The sequence below is a fragment of the Falco punctatus genome (genome assembly GCF_963210335.1).
Source record: "Falco punctatus genome assembly, chromosome: 9".
Classification (NCBI taxonomy): Eukaryota; Metazoa; Chordata; class Aves; order Falconiformes; family Falconidae; genus Falco; species Falco punctatus.
The window spans coordinates 24,086,977-24,109,757 of record NC_137589.1 but is presented as its reverse complement, the minus strand read 5'-3'; the positions used below and the strand labels follow the sequence as shown (position 1 = coordinate 24,109,757).

At 39.3% G+C, this 22,781-nt stretch overlaps 2 protein-coding genes across 8 annotated transcripts in view; one reads left to right on the top strand and one right to left on the bottom strand.

Annotated features, from left to right (window-relative positions):
* The window catches only part of MAPK8 (mitogen-activated protein kinase 8), a 185,838-nt gene that overhangs the window by 78,276 nt on the left and 84,781 nt on the right, over positions 1-22,781 (bottom strand). The gene's annotated exons all lie outside the window — the stretch shown is intronic.
* Positions 1-22,781, top strand: part of FRMPD2 (FERM and PDZ domain containing 2) — a 79,611-nt gene that overhangs the window by 21,212 nt on the left and 35,618 nt on the right. For all 5 annotated transcript variants that reach the window (XM_080401536.1, XM_080401535.1, XM_080401537.1 and 2 more), the window contains exons 8-25: positions 896-980; positions 4,204-4,354; positions 5,944-6,015; positions 6,690-6,864; positions 7,613-7,763; positions 7,859-7,997; positions 8,901-9,053; positions 11,273-11,458; positions 12,348-12,504; positions 15,371-15,581; positions 16,495-16,598; positions 17,616-17,714; positions 18,855-18,962; positions 19,083-19,199; positions 19,669-19,904; positions 20,520-20,624; positions 21,982-22,075; positions 22,569-22,654. In XM_080401536.1, the coding sequence (XP_080257662.1) occupies positions 896-980; positions 4,204-4,354; positions 5,944-6,015; positions 6,690-6,864; positions 7,613-7,763; positions 7,859-7,997; positions 8,901-9,053; positions 11,273-11,458; positions 12,348-12,504; positions 15,371-15,581; positions 16,495-16,598; positions 17,616-17,714; positions 18,855-18,962; positions 19,083-19,199; positions 19,669-19,904; positions 20,520-20,624; positions 21,982-22,075; positions 22,569-22,654 (2,429 nt within the window). The remainder of the gene's footprint in view (positions 1-895; positions 981-4,203; positions 4,355-5,943; positions 6,016-6,689; positions 6,865-7,612; positions 7,764-7,858; positions 7,998-8,900; positions 9,054-11,272; positions 11,459-12,347; positions 12,505-15,370; positions 15,582-16,494; positions 16,599-17,615; positions 17,715-18,854; positions 18,963-19,082; positions 19,200-19,668; positions 19,905-20,519; positions 20,625-21,981; positions 22,076-22,568; positions 22,655-22,781) is intronic.

Sequence of the window (22,781 nt, the reverse complement as noted above, 5' to 3'; positions counted from 1 at the left end):
CTCAGGGTGTAGTTCATTGATATTTTATCCAGAGAAAAAGCTGACCTAAATGATTGCTTCTACATAGCTTATCTTATCATCTTTATCATTCTGCCCAAGTAATAGTTTAATATGCAATTCTACAAACAAGATCAATGAAAATGTCCAGGTGAAGAAAAAATCTAACCTTTCCAACCTTCCCTAAAGGATTTAAAACATCTCTGCTGTGAGAAGAAATGTTCATGGAACTACCACTTGCATAACCCTTTCCCTTTGTCCCTATGCATTTCAGCCTTCATGTATTTGGATAAAGCAATGTGTATCCTTTCTGTAGCAGCAGAGATGACTGAAGGTGAAAAATTATACAAATCTTATTTGCTAATGACTCACAAACGATCCTATATTCCCACCAGATTTTTACGATGTAGAAACATTCACAATATATTTAATGAAGTAAATAACCAGTGAAATATTTACAAACAGTGTTCATTTCAATGATTTTATATCCTACTTGGATTAAGCCAGAGAAGTTTCATGGTTCCCCCCACACCCCCCCCCTCCACATTTCCCCACCTGGGAATAGAACAAATACTAGGGTTAATTTCTGAAGAGCAGAAGTTCTTTCAGAAGTTTCCCCCATACGTATGGAGATAACAACCATTGTACCTACACAACTATTCTCCAAATTACATGCACGTGAAAGGTTACGAAGAGGAAGTAACAATAACTATAGAACTGGGAATACTGCTGGTGTAATACTCACTTAGCCTTATCAAACAGCCATTTGTCATGCCCAAGCAAGGACACAGGAGAGGAAGTAGCCAGTCTGTTTCCTCCTCATTGTAATTGATCTAAGACATGATGCTGAGTGCTGCTACCATTCCTTTGGTTCTGAAATTTCCTTTATTCGTTTCAGGGAGAGTTCCACAGACACACAGGTCATGGGACCCCACCCTTCGGGGGTCAAGGACGCAAAGTAGCTACAAGCTCTTCATAAACAGGTAATCAAAATGCATATTCCTCAAAGATGGAAGCTGTTTTATTATCAAGTGAATCAGACAACTAGGGTGGCAATGCCGTCATCAGAAAATGCCTGGATCACTATCTGAACATGTTTCGATAATAGATACTGATTATCTAGAATTAAAGTGCACCTCCAGTTTGGCTCCAAGAGAAACAGTCCAAATGCTCTAGTGAAACAGAGCTTTGGCCCTGAGCAATCCATGCAAACAAGCACACTGAAATTTTCTACCTTTACCTTTATCACTGTGTCTTGCCAGATGTCACTGGCCTCCCAGAACAGCTGCCCCTAGCCTGTCTCTGTCAGAAACAGACAGGTAAGCATCAATAGCTCACTGTGACTGAAACAACTGGGAGGCAGCTCTACAGAGAGCATGGAAGGGAAAAACCTGTTGACAAGGTATGAACAGCCATTGCTTTCCCTGGCAAGGCATTCTGCAGAGCCCATATTGGTCTACATTCAGATTTTGGATCAGGCCTTGCTGTCACATTAGGAGAGGTCTGATGTGTTCTGGAGTGGTTATGACAGACTATGTATATGATCCATCATTTTCAGTGGATTATTTGCATTTCCATCTCAGTTCTTAGACTGACTTGTCTCATTTGTGTCAGCCATATGCAGCCTTGCACTGCCACTTTATTGAAGAGGTAACCCAGGGACGCAAGCAGTAAAGACCTCTGCTTCCTCTGCTTGGTCATGAGGATTAGCCTCATTTCAGCCATGGCATGTACAGCAGCCCTGTAGACGTAGACAAAGAAAGCTTTAAATTGTACAACTGATACTAACTCCTTTTCAAAAGCTCGGGAAACACCACTGCTGCCAAAAAAGAGTTTTCCAGACTGGGTATTAGCATAGTGCAGTTGTGATCATGCCTGTTTCCAAATGAAGAAGAGATGTAAGTACTGTTAGCCTCTAGGCACCACAAAGACCAGAATCCCATAGTTAAGAACCATGTAATCCCTACAGATATCCCATTTAAATTGAGTTCTTGACCCAGTTAAATAGGAGCTTCTTCTTTTAACCATGACATGAGTAATTCAGACCTAGAGGAAATGCTCTATTTAGATCAACTCCCAATTAAACGTATCCCAAGTAAACAGTTTGAACTTCCTGATAAATCAGTCATGATAATATGAGTGATGTGAGATACGCCAGTATACATCTAAACCCGCAATATGAAAGAACTACAAGCAGGTTGCAGGATAGTGGCAGAGCTTGTGTGAAGAAAGAAATCTCTGTCTACCTAACTACACACACATACATATATGCATATACAGACAACTATGTGTGCATCACACACCTGGCAATGATACCAGTAATGCCAATATACCAATAACACCAATACCAATGATAGCAAAAGATTTATTTGCTAAGTATTTTAGAGCAATTGCCATCCTCTGACTAACAACCTGGGTATCACCTTGATATCCTTGATCTAAAATCATGCTGCCAATAAAATGTTCCTTCCTGCTGAAAGATTAACTTTTCTCCAAATTTCCAGCAAGCCATATCCCATAGAACTTCAGGGACTGTAAACCCATTTTTTGGTTGTAATAATCTGCAATTGAATTTTTACGAAGGTCACCATCCTATTATATATATATGAGTACCATGACAACAGTGGAATTGAAATAACTAGTTTAGAAACCACCAATTTGCCATATAGGAGGACAACCAACACAACACTTAGCAACGGATTTACCATCTATAAAGCTTACTAATATCATCACGCTCACTTCAGCAAGCAGTCCAACTGACAGAACTTACATCTCATAAAATTAAACTTTTAAGTGTATGCAGGGATAGGGCCTATATATAAAGAAGACAGCTGTCAAGTCTGGCATCTTTCAACTCACAGGACTAATAACAGGAAGTGTATTCCACACGAAAAGAAAGTCTTCTTAACACAGTATCTTACATTTTGAGCTAATACTATCTTTATACCCACAAAAGTAACTTCAGGTCATTTTTAGGCATATTTCTTAGTTAAATGTTGATGTTTATGAGGTTGTACCGATATCTTTATAGACAGGGGAATGTATACTAGGATAGAATAGAATAGAACAGAACAGAATAGTTCAGTTGGAAGAGACACGCAACAATCATCTAGTCCAACTACCTCACTACTTCAGAGCTGACCAAGTTAAAGCATGTTATTGAGTCCAAACACCTCTCAAACACTGACAGGCTTGGGGCTTCAGCCACCTCTCTGGGAAGTCTATTGCAGGCCACCCTCTCAGTAAAGAAATAATTCCTAATACCAAGTCTGAACCTCCCCTGACGCAGCTCTGAAGCATTCCCACATGTCCTGTCACTGGATATCAGGGAGAAGAGATCAGCAACTACTCCAGCAACTTGGTTTAAAACCTTTTGAAACTCACTGAATAGTTAGTTCCCTGAAGCAACTCTGCAACATGCAAAAGAAAATGATAAAACTTTGGGACAACAAAAAAACCCTCTGTGTGACTGGCATTTGTTTTTATGTAATTAACAAAAACCCAGCTCAACAAAACTTTTCCTTCTATATCACATATTCATTCTTTTCTCATTCATAAGGGTATATATTTTATTTTAAGTTTATTCTAAGCATATGTGTGTCTTCTCATGTGGAAAAGACCATTACTTTATGGGTTAAAAGTATAGTATAAAGACAGCTTTCTAATCTTTCACACATCTTGCCCTTAATTAAATTGAAAATTCACTCAGTTCCCTAAGACATTAATTTATTCTAATGAATTAGTATTCAAATAATTTAGTTCCCATTCCTGGAAAATTCTGGATAATGTAACCACATATGTTACAGTTTTCTGAAGCTTTTTTGCTTCAAAAAATAAGAAATGAGGAATTGACTTCATCCTGTAGAATTCCCAGAAAGGCATGGGGCTAAATTTTTTGCCTGTTGACTTCACCAGACTTAAACCAGCCAGATCTGGCTCACCAAATAATAATAATGAAAAAAAAAAAAAAAAAGACAGACTGTTATTGAATTAAAGCAGAATAGATTTATGAAGGGCATCAGTAATATTATCCCTATTAATTTACTTTTCTTTTTCTGTAAAGAAACATTTCACAACATATAACTGACATTGTCCTGGATTTCATAATATTCTGCCAGTCAATGTACCCTAAGATCTTTGTTCTCAAGTCTGTGCTGTTTTGATTGCATGCTACATATGTTGTTCACTATAGCATTTCCTTTGAAGGTCAGTCAGCGCTGTAGAAGAAATCCCTGGTGGAACTCAGAAGAACAGCAGACAGAACCTGCTAAGTTTAGGTTCCACTTTCTCCGTGTCTACAAAGGACTACACAGCAGCTGCTGCATCACAGAAATGTTTGTTTCACAGGAAGGAAAAGGTGACTAATGGAAAACATATAGGCTGATTTCAAAATGTAGATGTCATTAAAGAGAAACCTCTCTCATCCAGTTGTCATTCACCAGTGACATGCATATTAGCTACTGAGTCACGTCATTAGATGAGTATTCTGAACTGACAGACTCCAACTTAGACGCGATTCCATTGTGGTAACTCAGAACTAGAGGCAGTGAAAGCTCTTGTCCATAAAGACTAAGCAAAAGCTTATAATCAAACCCTCCCTGACCTACATGTCTGATTTCTGCAAGCATCAAACACCATATGGACTGTTTTCATCAACCACTTAGACAGGAGTTTCAGAAAAGCAAAAACATTTACAGAGACACTTGAACCCAAACACTTGCTGGTCAAGAGTGCTCAAAGTGCCAAACCAATAGTTCACCTCAGGGACTATTTCTAGTTGCTGATTTGTTGTAGGACTCTGTTACATGGGGAAGGATAATGTTTCTTTAGCAGCTGGATCACAAAACCCCAGAAATAACTGTATCACAGAAAACTCCACAAAGCTGCTGCCCATGGAGCATTCCGTTGTGGAAGTAGAAGGGATAGGTTTCAGGCTGGTGAGTCCTTTCACACATTCCCAGTTCACAAGGTCAAGACTTTGATTTTGGCAGAACTTTGATCAAGAGTTTCAGTTAGATAATTTGGAAAAGTATATTTTTATATATAAACATAGTTTTAAATTTTGTTAATATATTTTTTGTTGGAATGCTAATTGAGCTCCTCAGAAGTCCAGCAACTGTTACAACAGTGCTAGTCCCTCTTTATATGTGATACAAAACTGCATTGTCTGTTGGCAGGACAATGCTAGCATGATGAAGAAGCATTCCAGTATCCTAAAAAGATCTAAATGGGTCAAGTTACTGAGTCACGGAGAATGTTTGGAAGAATACACATCTTACCACTTGCAGACATTTAGTGATTTCCATCTGCTTCAAGAACCTAAAATCATCGATGAATTTGAAAAAAAAACCCAAATATGCAAAATTCCTTGACATGGATATTCAGGGGAAAAAAACAACAAACCACCAATAAAAAAACAACCATCTTGTGCTGTTAAAGTTTGTTGAAGTTAAATCAAAAGAACACAATGTCTGCTAATAAAAAATATGAGTCAACCTTCATTTCAGGGAAGAAAGAAGCTCTGCATTTTAGTGTGTTTGCCTATGGAAGCTAGGCTTATGAAATCCCAGTGGGGGGTGTGTGTGTGTGTACATGTCTGTGACTGTCCTCATAGTAATTTGGGAATCAAATGGGAAAAAGCCTTAGAAGAACTTAAGTTTCTGTATCATGAAAACAGGTGCCTTGCAAAGGGAATGGATCTTGGTTAAGTGCCTTCATAGAGGAAAAGGCTTCATCATTAGCTTACCCCTAATTAGACCCCCAGACAACCCACACAGGAGACAACCCAGAGAGAACTCTTCAACTGGTATTTGCACCTTATTAGACACTGAAATTCATTAGCTACAGCATACAGATCAACAGAAATGGGTTTCATTGGTACTAGTGTTTGGGATCTTCATTGCATTAAGGAGACATTTATTAAATTTCTAAATTGCCTCCTTACAGTTTTCAGGTCCAGAATTTATTATTTTGTCTGGTGAACCACCAGTGACCTTACAGCTGCCTGGATCAATTGTGGTAAGTATGAACACTAAGAATTTAGAACTAGTCTAGTGACCTTTTAGTTGGGGTTCTTTCTAAGTTGAATTTGAGTCCCAACTCAGTATTCTTGCTGTGTCGTCCTCCCAAACCAAGTTAGGGTTTCTGCAGAGGTATTGAGACTTGAAAGGAGGTCATCTAATTCTCAGTGCTATGTAGTTATTTCTGTTGGTGTGAAAATAGCTTAGATTATCCTTCTCAGCTAAAAATGATCACTTTAGCACAAGACTTCTGAGACGAAGATTATACAGCAAATATGCAATGTAACATTTAGTGCCAATGCATTGGATTCCTCCAGTTTGCAGGCACATTCTCTACCTTTCATTAAGATAAGGTAAAAGGCTGACAGCATAAAGCAGTAAAAATGAGGGCAGATATAATCTGGAATTACCCTCGAAGCAAGAATAACCCTGGTGATTGTAGAGTTTGAGTATGTTCAGATGTTTTGTTGGGATTCTGTGTTTTTTTTAAAGACGAGAAATGTTTTGTATATTTATTTATAAGAAGGGAGGCAGGGAATAGCATAGTGTTGTGACCAGTTCCATCAGGTTATATAGAGACACGAGACTAGGGAGCCTCTGTAACAAAATGCTGTGGAACTTGCATTGCTTGTACTTGGCACTCATTCTTCATTCTTTTTTACATGTTCTTAGACCAAAAAAGGGAAATCCTATTTATCACAAAGGGATCTCAATGTGATTCTACTCAATGGGCAGTGCCTTGAGGTGCAATGTGACATCAAGTCCAAGGCAAGAGATGTTTTCAACACCGTGGTGGCATATGCAAATTTGGTGGAACATTTCTACTTTGGCTTGGCTTACCTGAAAGGTAACAAGACATAGTTATCCACAATAAAAGTTCTCTTCCTCAGTGCCTCTGTAGTGACTTTATTAATGAATTCCAGTAAGATCCTAAGATGAAAGCAGATCTAAAGCTTAAGCAAAAGTAAGGTATGTTGGTTTATGCAGAACTGCACTGATGCAAAGCATGTCTACCCAAGGATTATGCACCAGCACAGCCATACTGTCACTGGCTGATATTCCCATGCAGAAAAGGCTGTGTCCCAGCCTTACACTGGAGTAACACTGAGCCATGTAGCTCCAGAAGAAATTCCGGGAAGCACTGTACTGAGGAAGGCTGACGCTTCCTACATACAAGTTGGCGTACAGGCTCAGCTATTTCATCTACAAGACCCACATATCCTCAGCCCATTTCTGATGGCAAGCACAGCTGAGGCACTAGGAAGAAGCATACTTGTGTGTAGGGCACGAGGATTACAAGAGGTTGCAGAACCTGAATGGTGAGCACAGTGAGCCCCATCAATTTTTGAGTGATTCCATAGATACCACACCAATCCAGCATCTAACAGCTGTAATCCTAAATTACACACTGATATCCTAAGTTCTCCGTCAAAGCAGCAATAAATTAAGCCATGACACAGAGAAGTAAATCTCAACTGACATCCATGATTCATTTTATTTTTTTATTGATAGTGATGCACTGAATGGAGACAGCAGAACTTTGAGCTACTGAAGTATCTCCAGACTTATCACAGAACTCAAAATTCTCATTTCAGGTAAAGAATTCTTCTTTTTGGATGAGGACACCAAACTCTACAAAGTAGCCCCAGATGGCTGGAATGATCAACCCAAGAAGAAAACCTCTATCATTAATTTCACACTCTTTCTAAGGATAAAATTCTTCGTCAACCACTTTAACGTTATCCAGTAAGTACATGGTTCTGCTGACTGCAGAAAAACCAGTAGCATTTAGGTGACTGTTCAAGGCTCCTCCTATCTTCCTAAACCCTTTTGTGTTCCAGGCACAGCTTGACAAGGCATCAGTTTTACCTGCAGCTTCGTAAAGATATTTTGGAGGAGCGATTATATTGCAATGATGAGACTACCCTGAAACTCGGCGCTTTGGCTTTACAGGCAGAGCTTGGCAATTACGCTTCTGAGGTGTGGATAAATAATACAGTATTTCTCAGAGGTCTCTATTCACAGCTTTTGCAGCTTTTCTTTGTCACATAGAGTTTAAAGAAGAAATGTGAATACCACATAATTTCAACTAAGTCCTTTAGTACTCACATTTCAAATTTAATTTAAAAAAATCACAAGATTTTCCTGATTAAGGAGCAGTAATGAGCCAGATGAATTTGGCAGGAAATATGGCAGAATGATGAAAGACTCCTGGTCTTGCATAATTGATAACATGGCCCAGAACCTCCAGAAAAATCTGTAGAAAATTGCCAACATAGGCACAGCTTGGATGTGTAGAGGGGCTTAAAGAGATTAGAGAACATGGAATAGAAAAATAAACAACCACTGCAGAATTCACAGCTGGTTTTTTTGTATGCTCAGATTCACAAGTTGCAAAGACAGAAGGGTTGCTGATGGTATTATACCTGAACTAGTTATCCTAGTTTAGGAGTGTACAGAAAATAGCCATTGATGTGCTCTGCCACATCTTAATTTATCTAAATCAGTTTAGCTCTATTAATTGAACTCTCAGTGGTCTGATCCATCTGGTCAGACCTATCCCGGTATTGGGTCCCCCACTGTACGTTGTACCGATGCAGCTGTAGCTGCCAGCTCTAAGTGCAAGCCTGCAGGCATCCCTGTAGGCCCACATCTTTTCTCCCCTTTACACAGAGAAGCAGCGTATGCTTTGAGCACCTGGCTGTGCAAGAGGCACATTTGGCTGTCAAGACGCTACCTGCTGTTCCTCATCTTCTTTTAGGAAACGACAACAGGGTGACTTCAGCATACAGGTCACCCTGAAAATGGAAATGCAGCAAATAAGAAAAGTCAAAATTAGCAAAAGGCTCCTTTCTTGTTTTTTTCATTTTTTTTCTCCCAAAGATGCATGGAAAGAGCTATTTTCGTGTTGAAGACTACATTCCAGCAAGCCAAATAGAGAAAATGACCCTGGCATATGTACAGCGAGAGCTTGCTAAATTACATTGTATGAATCGTTCCTTATTTGAGGATGAAGCTGAACTAGAATTTTTAAAGGTAACATACCATACCCCAACCATTATTTATTTATTTTGAGATAGAAAGACCCTCTCATATTTACCATTGTCTATTATTTTCTTCTTGCCTGATACAGTGGATTTTAGATATGGTGAAGAAATTTAAATAGTCAACAAAAAGCTCAGAATTCCATTCTGCTGTAGATACTGTCACTCTAAATAACTTAAAACACATTTACATGGTAGGTTTCCTTTCACTGATAGTTTATAAAGGGTTAATACACATTTCAGTGTATTTTCAACATCCTAAGGTTTGATGCAAATTTTCAGCATGTTCCCAACATGCCTGGATTCCAGATGATTATAAATACACCTACTGAATGTATTAGAGATGATTATAAAACATGGGAGTAAGCACTTTCTTGACTTCTGAAACTACAGCAGCTGTTCAGCCACTTCCTAAGCATGCAGTGATTATCTGTTTAAAAATATCTGTGAACCCTGGAAGTGAGGAAGGAGTTATCTGAAGTATTTTCTCACATGACTCTTTCTCTTGGCCTTTAGGGTGTCATGATGATGTGGGATTTAAATTTTTTCCCCCTACTTTCTGCTTCTCCCCTAAACTTCTCTGCTCTCCATCAAATGAAAAATATCAGAGATTAGCTAATGGATAAATATCTGTAGCCATTTTGCTGCAGTGCCACATGCTTTTATTTATAACATTATTTTAGTTCAGTTACTGTTTAATTATGTTCGTTCCTCATCTAATACTGCCAGTGGAATTGAAGAAATAGATTGAAGCTTAGGCTTAATGACAGTCCCATCATGTGTGGCAAATCCAATGAAGAAAAGCAGCTTTGTTAGTATCAGTTTCAATGGGTAAGTCTGTAGAAGGAGCCAACACATCATACAAAGTGAGAAAGAGAGCCCCCATGGCAGGAACATGCAAATTCAAAATATGAAAGGGATTAAAAATTTCAAACCCAGATTCATCCAATGATTATTACATTCCCCAGTTTTCAGGACCCAAATATTTGTGCTCTGGATACTTTCTGGAAAACAGATAACCGTTTTATTTTGGTCACTGAAAAATCTCTGTCCACAGTTGAAAAGTCATTTGGGGATTCTACATTAGCTTCCTAGGGGAGGAAAAAAAAAAGTTCTAGAATAAACTCATATTGATCTGCAGATCACAAAAGAGGACAGAAAACCCTCCTCATATTCCATACATAGTTCTGCAAAATGTCCGAGTCACGTGTTAACATTTTGTGACCAAGTGCAGAAGACAGAAAGACAAGCAACACCCAGAACCTCTAGGTGGGTTCATCAGAGTATCCTCTGCACAGTTAGCTGGCAGGGGCACAAGCTGGCTCCTCAGTCCCTTGAAACATAATCCTGCTTAGCTTTTCACCCAGCAATGAGCACCATGCAAGAAAGAAGCAACACTGAAGATCTGTTATTAGGAAGTTTGAAACTGAAGGGAATTCTGGCACAGTGAAATTCCCTCAAAAGTCACCACTATATTTAGGTGAGATACTTTGAGATACAATTTAACAAACACTGTAACTTAAGATCTTGGCAATGGAAATTTATAATGTCTGATTTTAAAATATGATGGCCGTGAAGAAATGGGCATATGTACCTGAGAGAGTTCCATGCAGGCTGGGAGCTGTGGTTTCACTGCAGTTGAGATTTCCAGTTGGTCATCACTATTGTAGAAAGGAAACCACACAAAGCCCCTAACAATCTTAGAGTAGCCCTGGCACCAAACTAATAGCAGTTTTACGAAGATCATCATACCTCATGGTTTCTGGGTTTGCTCGGGGAAACAAAGACACAGAAAAGAAAATGGAAAGAAAAAGGTTTAACAGTAGTCAAGCAGCATTAATCCTGCACGGTTTTCCATTCAGAAATGCACACAGGTGCCAAGTAGCAGTAACGCCGAGTACCTCGGTGCCACTGTAACGTTTATGGTACAGGAAGCTACATAATCCTCCTACCTCTTCAAATGAGGTGTGTGGGAAAGTGTTACTTCAGTTTTACACATGAAAAATGAATGCATGTAATGGCTCTATGACATACCAAAGTAAGGTGATGATTCTGTGAGGCAGTAGGTATGAAAATCTGGTAAGGGTTTTCAAAGGTTTCTTGAGAGATTGAAAGAATATTCAGTGAAGACACTCAAAACCATTTACCTACATTTTCTTCCCATGCCTCTTTTTGCATAATGCATGGTAAATGCACTTTTTTCTCTACAAGGTGACTCAGCAACTTCCTGAGTATGGAGTGTTATTCTATCGTGTGTCCCAAGAGAAGAAAGCAGCAGGAGGGGACATCATCCTGGGAATCTGTGCCAAAGGCATCATTGTGTATGAGGTCAAAAATCACACAAGAATTGCCAGTTTAAGATTCCAGTGGCGCGAAACAGAAAGAATTTCAGCTCACGTGAGTTGGAACCAACTCTACTCCTCTACTCCCCTTCTGCTTGTCACTTTAATAAATTTGTTGCACTCAGAGCCAGAATTACACTTATTCTGTACAGGCAAGTCCTTTTTGAAAACAGTCTAATATCAAGGCTGGATCTGGATGTGGATACCAAGATATGCAGTTCTTAGTGAGGTTTAGTTCTGGAGGGTTTTTTGCTAAGGTTGGGGCCAAATTACTATAAAACTGAATGATCTGGTGTTGACTATTACAAAGACTGTGTCAAAAATCTTTATGGCATATTCCATACTAACTCCTCTCTCGTCTTCTCTTTCTCTTTTCTTTTGTTTTCCTACCTACATCAGGTCATGGGAGTATGTCTTACTCTCTCCATATCTCCTTTTTCCCATCCTCATCTCTTAGTATTTTGATGTCTGTTAACAAATTGGTATTGTTTACAAGATTGTGACCCCTTCTAAACATTATTCTGCCATCAGAGGTGTATCAGTCTACCATCATACAGTGTAGGTGTGAACCTGCATCACACATTTCCCTGCCTGTTTGCTCTCTGAAAGTGGCCCTTCTAAACCTTGAAGATATTTTCATTTTCACATTAAATGGGCTTAATAATTTTAAAATTTGTAGGGTGAAATTCTCCAAGTTCTATCAACCTGCTGTCAGTGCAGTCAATGACCAAAGGCTCTTGACTTTTGACATAGGACAGTTATGATCCTGATGACAGACACCTCACTAACAGCTGTTGAATTTGATAGGCATTTACTGCACCCAAAAGGCATGCAGTCAGGCATAAATACAAATGGACAAACCAAAAAAATTATACAAATGAACTTTCAGTGCCTCACTGTAATGACTGATTCATGAAGCAAGTTGTGCTTTTTTCCCTCTTTAGAGAAAAAAATTCATGATTGAAAGCAGCTTCAGTGGCAAGAAACACACCTTCGTTACCGATACAGCAAAGACATGTAAATATTTATTGGATCTCTGCTCTGCCCAACACAAATTCAATGCACAGATGAATTCTAGGCAACTTCGGCAAATTTCATCAGGTGAGGTATAAATGCATTTTCATTATTCAGGCCATAGAACAGTTAGGTTTTAGGAAAGGTGCATTCAGCGAAACTGAGAATCGGAACCTGCCACATCCGTTTCACTGTGCTTCAGTTTCTCATTTGCAGACCAGAAAATAATGTCTTCCTCTTCATTGGAAGTTAGAGGTGTGTAAGTCTAATATAGCATGTGCATGTGAGCGGGCATGTGCAAGGGGTAGAGAGAGATTCTCTGATGACAGTAACTATGTAGCTAAACTCAGATTTTTTTAATTTTTTATTTTTACAAAAAAGGATAATTATGTTTCCCTTCAGGAAACTGCTGAAGAAATGTATCAGATTTACCCCAAATGTAACATGAGAAACATTCCACACAAAGAATAACTATAGCAGTGCCCAGATATGTTGGAGCTGTAACTGGCTATTTTTGCATAAATCGGGGGTTCAACTCAATGGTTCAGTCTCGGGACAAAACCACTAAACCAAAGGCACATCAGTCATACCCACTCAATTATGTAACTGCTAGCTGCTGTTACCTTAGATTTTTCCATGTCTGTGGAAGACATGACTAATACCTCCTTAGACTTCACATTTTCCATAGTTTCTAAGACAAGGTTCTGCTTAAACCAGGGCAGTTACATAGCACTTCTCACCCACAGTTCTCATAATGCTCTGTAAAGATAGGTGAGAATCATTATGGGGAAACCGAGGCACATATGAAATAACAGCCTAAGCAGACAACTGTCATCACTCTTTGTCACAGCACTCTCCAAACTTGCTGGCTGCAACAAGGTCTTTTACCATCTCATACCAACATACTCTTCATGCTAGTTCCTCTGCTGCTTTCTCCTCATCCCAGCCGTGCTCTCCCTCTCTCTGCTTCTTCCTCCTCCCTCTTCGTTGGCTGCCCAACCCCTTAACAGAACCAGCCACAGCTGCACCTTGTCTACATCGACCAGCCCGCCTCCCCTGAAGCCAGCCCGCAGTTGTGTATTATCAATGTTAATTAACCCAGCTTCATTCCTCTACAATTCTCCCCTTTTTTTCTTAACATTTCATACCTCATGTTTTTACCAATCATCACAAATTTTTTACAAATAAACTTTTCATATGGTCCTCCATAATTCCTCTACAAACTCTTGACTTCAGTGCAACATGAGTTTTCACTAGCTCATCCATTGTCTTGAACAGAATCATGATCATTTACAACCACTGAGTATTTGACCCAGTGAGTCACAGCAGGAGAATCAAGTGTTACGCTGTACCTGCTGAGATACTCCTTTCTCTAGTAAAACTGTACAAGTATTGGCAACCAATTATACCATGGGATATAACAGGATGATTGATCTATTGCTTCCTTCCCACTAAAATTTTCATGAAAACTGAAGTTCTACCTGCACAAATTTGTTACCATGGAAGAAGGTGCTAGGATGACAGTTAGGTTCAAGGCAACTTTTCTTGCTTGGGCTCCTGTAGCTTCAACCGTAACTTAGTGGGACTGTGATTTATAGCATACAGATGAATGCTAATAGTGAATCTTAAAGTTTCCTATGTCACATTTGCTTGTGGTAATATATCTTATTAAAAATTACTACATTCCACATACAAGAGAACAAAAAGATTGAGAGCTAAGAAAATTATAACCCAAATCCTGATTACAAGCACCCAAATCACTGAAACAAACCAGACTTACATAAGCCGTGCAACTGCAGGTTCTGAGGTTCAGTGTGTGCTTGCTGTCCCAGAAAAAAGGCTTTGTGAAGGCAATGACAGACAGCGTGAGGCTGCAAGAGGTTATAAGGCTCTTTCTGCATGAATAAAACTCTTGCTTCTGCTGCACTGCTCAGATGTGTAAGTCACCATCTCTTCAAAACTTGCTAGCAACCCCCTACTTTGAGATCACAATGGCAGCTCTCAGACTGAACTAATACTGCAGGCAGTTAAGCCTTCTCATGCCTTAACAAATGCCCCTGATTGAAGTCGCTGAGGAAAAAGGAAACCTAGGTTTAATGCTGCAGAGAGTGTTCTAGAAAGTTGCGTTCAGGCTAGTATTTGTTAGGAAAACACATGTGAGGTCAGCTGTCACATGCAAGCAGAGTTAAAGCCCATAATTGTGCTAGCCTGTACCAAGCAGGGTTCTTGATTTACTTTCCGACATGTCTCCAATTGCCTGCTGTCCCTCTCCTTGAAATCCCTTCTCCAGCCCACCATTAGGGTTTTAGGTTGACATTTAGGTTGACAACCTAAATAGATTAACAGTGCTGCTTCCAGCACTATCTTGTTTCAGGGAAATAAAATCTTTTGAGAGGATAGATTTGTATACAGCAGAGCCCAGATGTCATTAAGCAAGTAGTAGATTTCACACAGAGGTGGAAAATTAGGTAGCAAGCATTGCCACCAAGATGGTCCCCTACTGAACTTCACTTGTGCAAATCACTCAGAGCAAACAGCCAGTGGGTCCATGAAGGATGGAAAACTACCAGCCTGGCTAATTTAGTCTTTGACAGACAGATGCTTCTCTCACACCGATTATTTACAAAATATACTTTACAGAGATACTGAGGTTTAAATTATGCAGGGTTGTGCATTTCATCTGTCTTTGTGGAAAGTGAATTTGCAGCGTAATTCATACAAATTAAATCTAAATACAGTGTATACTTTCTATGAAAGAAATGGATTGGAAAGCCTTTCCACTTGCCTCAAGGCCTAGATATCCTCAAGGATACCAGAACAAATATATCCGCCATGTCAGGGTTTTTGCTAGCAAGTTCAAAAGTGTAGACAGAAAGCACCTTTGAGCTTAAGAAGATGGGATAATATCAGTGGATTCATCTTTTTCTCCCCTCCTCTGTCCCTTCTTATTCAGAGGAAAGTAAATTTGTGGAAATAGACAAATCAAATTCTGCGTATGCAGCTCAGCGTGAACACCTTGCCCTGATTCAGAGACTGTCTCGTTCAGAGAATGTGCTCTATGGAGCAAACCTGGAAAACCTTTCTGCTGGGATGATGAGCAAATCTTGTGACAACCTCAGTGTGGAAACCAACAACAGGACTAGAAACAAAAGCAATCTTGGCAGGTAGGTTTGCTTTTTCCTCTAAACGTGTGTAAGAACACTCATTCATAGATTATATCATTGCAAACCTCTATGGTAAACTGTGAGGCAGACTTTTTTTTTTTTTTTTTTTTTTTTTTTTTGCAGTCTTTATTGTGGCCACACCAAAAAGCTCCATGGTGCCAGCAGTAGTGCAAACACAAGCAGAAAGCTAACAGTCTAACAGATAAGAACATGAAAAAGAGTGACATTTAAATTTGTACTAGACTTAGGAATGAGCCACTTACTGCATTATGGAGAAGGATAAAAATAAGGGAGAATAAAAGTAAAATCTTTAATGTCTGTGTGTCTTCTCTGGACATAGGAGTATGTGAACTAAATGCACAGTGGAAGCTGGTTTTGAGCAGGTCTTACATAAGTGATTCCTCCATGTCTAAAGGTGCAAATCACAGAGAAGAGTGTAAGAGCTTCTCCCTTTGCATTGGTGCATTCACCAGAGTAGGCAGATATTATAGCTGCACACAGTCTCAAGGCCTTTGATGAATTCTAGTGCCTCTTATAATATGAGAATAGAGCCAAGAACATGAACTACCAGGAAAACTTTCAGACATGGATTTGTCTAAATGGACAGCAGGGCTAAATGAATCATGCTGAGGCTACGCTGTGCTCTCCTGGTGCCTGCATCAGCTCAGAGAAAAACACAGGCAGAAATAAGTCATGATGTGAGTGGTCTGATGGCAGCTGTTATTTCAAAGCAAAGCTGGCAAGGATACACTACCTCTCCCCTACAATGAAATGTGGCCCAGAAGTCAGAATACTTGTTGAAAGACTGTATACATGTGCACCCTCTACTTGGCTCTGACAGGCTAATGACAATGAAAAGTGCTAAATACCATTTGGTGATTTGTTGTAATGCAATCCGTTTTACGCCATGCAGATCCACATCAGGGCTATCCCAGTCAGAAATGCACATCAATTTGAATGGGAAGCAAAGGAGTTATGACTACCTCTCTATCCATTCAACGCAGAACACAATCAGTGGTGAGTATAATCATCATCATAATGAGAGACAGTAACCTTCCATATTTATTGTTTCAATAGCAGAAGACAAAAATACATTCTACTTACAGATTAAAGAATATCCTTTCGCACTTCTAGTCCTGGGAATTAACCCAGACTTCAGCAAGACATGCTGTTTTCTTCCCTTTCGTTCCTGTTTCCCATCAGGATCAGTGGTAAAGGACTTCACGATAAAATTATTTTATCAGTGGTGCCTAATGCTTTTCAGAGACATAGTTCAGTACACCCAGGACTCTCACATGAGGCAATATCCCTGTGCTCAGAGGTCATCATTTAGTTTGCAGCTAAGAACTACAACTCCATAAATAATGCAAGAGACAACCTAGGCTCCAGGTCCTTCCTCCATTCTTGCATTTGAATGACACTTACTGGAATTAGAACTGGACACCTAGCCTTCTAACAGAAGCCATATTGCACGCACACAGTGAACAGATCTATGGAATAAGAAGCTATGATTATTTGGTTTGTCTGTTCATAAATTAGAACTGTACTTTAAACATGCTGTGGCAACTGCACAATGTTAAGCACTGTTAACATTACAAAAGTGACCATCACAATCAGTGCTGACTGGATTGCACCTACACAGCCAAAAGGGCCCAAAAGGCTGAAGGCTAAAGTTTCCAAAGGGACCCAGATTTTGTGTCCAAATCACCCTCATGTTCAATGAGCGCAACATGTCTGACTCTTTAGATAGCCTAATCTTAATAAAAACATTGTAGATAAATGCATAGTCTCAGAAAAAAACATTATGGGAAGAGCTTAGACAGCTACTGTACATATACTTTTCTAAAGAATGCAAATTTCCAAACACTTGATAAAGCTTCCTTCCTGAATTATATCTGATTCAGAAGTAATGGTAATGTTGAAAGCAAGAACAAAATACATCTTTACATTTTTAAGCTCCAGTTTTGCATACTATATGAATCTACTGTCTCCCTGCATTAATCTGCATTTATTCTAGCTGTTTTGTTTCTGCAGCACCTGGATCACCAGCCACCCAAAAGGAAGTTTCACTAAGTGGTCTAGAAAGAGAAATCATTTGTGTCAGCCTAAAACGTGACCCTAAAAATGGATTTGGTAAGTAAGGAACATGTATGTTATTTTTGTTACTGGAACTATCAGATTCTGGTGCTAACACTGATATTTGCTGACTCAAGATGGGCAAGACTGTAACCTTCTTCACCTCATTTATTCTTCTTATGGAATAAGACTACCAATTCTTTATGAAGGACTTAGAATTTCCAAGACTGAAAAGGACTAAGCACATAAATCAAGACCGCATTTTTTTTCAGAGGATTAACTAAACTAAGGCCACAGAGATCAAGGGGACCAAGTGCTAAGAGTAGAATGAAAGGAACACGGGTCTAATTTCATATCTGAAATACATGTGCAGAGATTTTATTTATCTTAGACCTTATATAGGGGGAGATGACATTCTGCAGACTTTTCAGGTATTGCCTGTGGGGGTGCAAAACATGTACACAAGCTTAACATGAATGTTTCCCAATTTTGGATTCTTCCGTGGATAACATTTTTGTTATACAATACACTATTGCATTGTAAGCTGTTCTTGTGGATGAGTTAAGAGGACCATCAGGTTTCACAGCTGACCATTAATACAATTAAACAGCAAATTTCTAAATGGTGCAGGTCTATGTGGAATATCTTGATCCCAAACCCAACTATTCTAATAGTGAGAAGAATATATTCTGCAATAAGCAGAATATTCTCAGCTAGGATCGTGAAATTCAACTACTTGACAATAGATTTCATTTTCTAGGATATCTCTTACATATCCATTAGAAGCCTACATGGCCCGCCTCAGGGGCCCTAGATTACATGATGCAGAACAATGTTCAAATTTACCTACTGAGCTTTTACACCATTTTCCTCCTGCAGGTGTTAAATGCTAAGGTCCACTTACTTTATGACTCTTGTAGGAAAGCAGTTGGAATCTTTAAAATTCCCAAGCCAGGGTAGTATTCTTACTGAGAAATTATATTTAAATAGCCACCAAAGTCACCAGGACACTTTAATTATAACATGAGTTTAAAGCTTTCCTGAATCAAAACCTTGGTGCCATGTAAATCAGAGCTCCCCATTCACCAGACCATGTAAAACTTAAGCCATTGCAGTAAGAGCCTTTTATGCTCCTAAGATTAATCTTTTCTAATACTGCCAGTGTCTCTGCATTCTCATGCTATCTCATTTTTGCAGGTTTTGTAATTATTGGAGGAGAAAATGTAGGAAAATTAGACCTCGGTATCTTTATCGCTTCAATTATCCCTGGGGGACCTGCAGACAGAGCTGGAAATATCAAACCAGGTCATTGTCCTTAGTTTTTAATCAGAATTAAAATACTTCTGTGTTTTAAAGTTAGCTACTCTGGATTTATTTCCTTATTTAGATATGATTTGTCTTGGTTTTATGCCTTCTTTTTTAAAGGAGGACGACTCATCTCTGTGAATAATATTAGTCTCGAGGGCGTTTCATTTAATACTGCAGTGAAAATCATACAGAATTCTCCTGATGAAGTGGAGCTCATCATCTCTCAACCCAAAGGTATAAAGACAAACACCTTTGCTGGCTATGGAATGCTAACAGTTAATTCAGGATACTGGTATTTATTAGGCACTGGGATGTAGTAGTACTTTCTTGCTACTCATTGCAAGTTATAATACCCATAGGGCTAGCAGTGAAAAAGTCAACTTCTGGTAGGTATCATGTGAACTCTGTTCTATGGTCAGCATGAAAAAAAATCTATTATGGGCTGCATTGCTGACTACCAAGGGAACTTTGGCATTTCTTTCTCTGATAGAGCAGTAGTCTTCTGCTCTGATGAAGCAAACAAATTTCTCCACACAGTGCTCCATCTTACAGTGGTAGACTTATTTTATAGATCTGATTTTAGAACCAGTTGATGTAGGAAGTTACTTGGTCCTCCCCTGCTGAGTAATAATAATAATAATAATACCCTTCAAGTTTACTTACTGCTCGATTCAGCAATGTTTATTTTGGTGTGGCTTTACAGACATGTATGAAGAAGGATTAAATGAAGAAAAGAATCTATCAAGAGGAGACAGCACTAGTGGATCTGAAATCTCTTGTGTAAACAGTGGGAGAAAAAAGATTCAGGATTGTCACACAGCTGTCCCCAAAGAACAGGACAAAAATATAGATGAACTTGAGAAGGCTCTTTCCTGGAGTTTTGCACCAAAATTGGGCTCTAGGATTCCAGTTCCTTCAGCTGATAGCCTGGATGTGGAGGTAACTGAGATTTTGATGCTGTTCAGTAATAGTATGCCCAGGATGTGTCTTAACAACTTGCTAGCTATATTAAGGATGGGAAGTGACCAAGATATTAAAATAATGAGGAATGAAAAAAGAAAACCTTGGAAAATGTTGCTTGTTAAATTACATTGGAAATGTCAAGATGATTGACCTGTCTGGAATGTGAAAAAATGGGGACACTGTTCTACAAAATGTCATTAAAAAACTCTCCTCCTTTTTCCAGTAGATGTACAAAATTTTGATTATTTTCCTGCAGTCTCTTAAGTTTTCAACCAGACACTGAACAGCAGCATTTCATGTCTGATATCCTATTATTAGACAGCCTCCCTATTTATACTCAGCTCATGCACATTTAAACAGATAATATTTTGAGTAACATTAGTGTAAGCTTGAAATAATGTCAGGGATATAAATGGTACCATTCCAGGCTTACAGTCACAGCAGGATCAAACCCTTTCTATCCTCTGGAAACTCTCTGTTCCTTTTTTTTCCCCTTCCTTTCACTTCCTCACTTCTTCCCCACCCCCCTCTCCTTTTTTTTTTTTTTTTTTAGATGTTGTATTCTCATTAGTGTTTATATTTTTGAGACAGGAAGCTGATTCTTCACACTTACCATCACCATCTGAAACCAACTCAAAGGAAATCTATACTGTGGAGCTTGTTAAAGAAGACGGGACTTTTGGAATCAGTGTGACTGCAAGTGTTACTGTTAATCTTTCAGTGTGTCTGTCAAACTGTTACATGACCAAAAAGCACATAGAGAAGTGTGTTTATGTGGAACAAAGATAGAAGATAGGCTGATAACAGAAACTGTTAGCATAGCATCTTTCAAACCTGTCTGGTTGATTGACAGAGAAAGCATAAAGTACTAGCTCTGCTTATTCCCCAGTTCTTGCCTGCAGAATTTGTGAAAGAAGTGTGCTGGCATAAAGCATGTGGCAGGACAAGACCTTTTCAATCATTACTCAATTTGAGAACACAACTTACCACTGAAAGTGGAGTTTGGTCAGGGAGGGATATAGCCAGAGTCACTAGCAAATGCAGCAGTGCAAAGAACTCTCCAAGTCATGACTGGTTTTGCTGCTCCCCTGGAGCTCCTGGAACTCAAAGGCTGTGTCAGTACAAGCAGATTTCACAGGACCATGGCATGGGCTTCAAGCACTTGCCCACGAGCACCGTTTAACTGTTGACAGCACCAATATGGCTTTGGCCTGGTGCCTCAACAAGCAGTATAACAGATGCCATCCTATGCTGGGTGGCTGAAAGTTTAGCTGTGTGGACTCAAGAAATGCCATTATTCTTTCTCTGAAGGCCAGAGAAAGGTCCCTAGCCAATTTTATTTCTTAATATAAGGAAATAAAGTTCTCTGTATGTTTAGAGGACCGGAGAAGGCAGCAGTTGAAACGGTCTGCCGCATTTAAATAGTAAATCCTTGTCCTGGCTATCAAAGTTTAATTTACCCCTCCAGGCTGAGATGTCTTTACAGTCTTGGCTGAAACGGAGTGGGAACCAACAGCCATTTCATTGCCTGCAGAAGAAATTGACGGTTTCTTTTTCATTTGAATTTGGCTAGGGGACATATATGGACAGAACATAATTCTTCAGTTAATCTGGAATTCCTGTGAACTATAGACTGTTCAGGTGGCTGCACAAGTTCAGGTCCATGCTTTATGTATTGTGTGGAAGGTTAATAACTGCTGAATGGATATTGAATAGTTTGGAAGCTGGGCTAAAGACTGAGTGAAAGATGCAACCCCATCTTTATGTTAGCATAGGGAAAAACATGTGAACATTTAGTCAATGTTTTTATATAGCCACATAGAAATGCATTGCATTTTCCTGAGGAAAAAAACCCAAAGATTACTGCCTAGGGAAGTATATTACAACTAGATGGGACTTTGGAGTAACATTCTCTTTTCTTTTTTTCCTATACTAAAAAAAATAGTAATTCCTAAAGCAGTTGCTTTGCAATGGATGTGTAAGTTGCTTTGATTTTTATCACAGGAAGATCATGTGAAGATTCCACTCTAATCTGTGGGCATATGTTTTGCAGGGTGGAATTAACACTAGTGTGCGTCACGGTGGAATATATGTGAAGTCCATTATTCCCAGGGGACCAGCAGATAAGGATGGACAAATAAAGATAGGTAACATGTCTGGCAATAAAACTCTGGGCTGCAGAACTCAATGTTAGTGTGGAATGCTTGCCACAGGGACAATGAAACACATTTGGGATTGGAGGTGATACAACTGTGAAATGTAAGATGCAGTCTGTAATTCCTCAACCTGTCCCTGTACTACATGTAGATATCCCACTGAAAAACCAGGAGCCTCATACTAATATTATACAGTTAGTCTCTGTAGCTGCACATCAGGCTAGTTACTCTGACACCTACTTTCAGTGTTGCTGTGATAACCAGATACTACCACTGCATTTACTTACAGAATACCCTGGTATGTTTTAAGTGCTAGTTATGGAATGCTGTACAACAAGCAGTATTGCTTTCATACAAAGTAGCATAATTTAACACATGTAAGCATGAAGAACTATTGCAATGTGGGGAGCCTCAAGGTTTACACCTATTGAACTTGAACATCAAAGCAACTTGCACCTTTTTTGTTTGTTTTCTTTTGTGTCAGGTGATCGTCTGCTGGAAGTAGATGGCATCAGCCTCTGTGGCATCACGCACAAACAGGCTGTGGAACACCTTAAGAAATCTGGCCAGGTTTGTACAACAGCAGAGCTCAGTAAGATACCCAGTAGAATAAAGTGCACTTAGTATGAAGCACAGGAGCAAGCTAGGCCAAAAGAAACTCACTCTGTCCCCATCCAACCCCATTCTCCTACAAGAA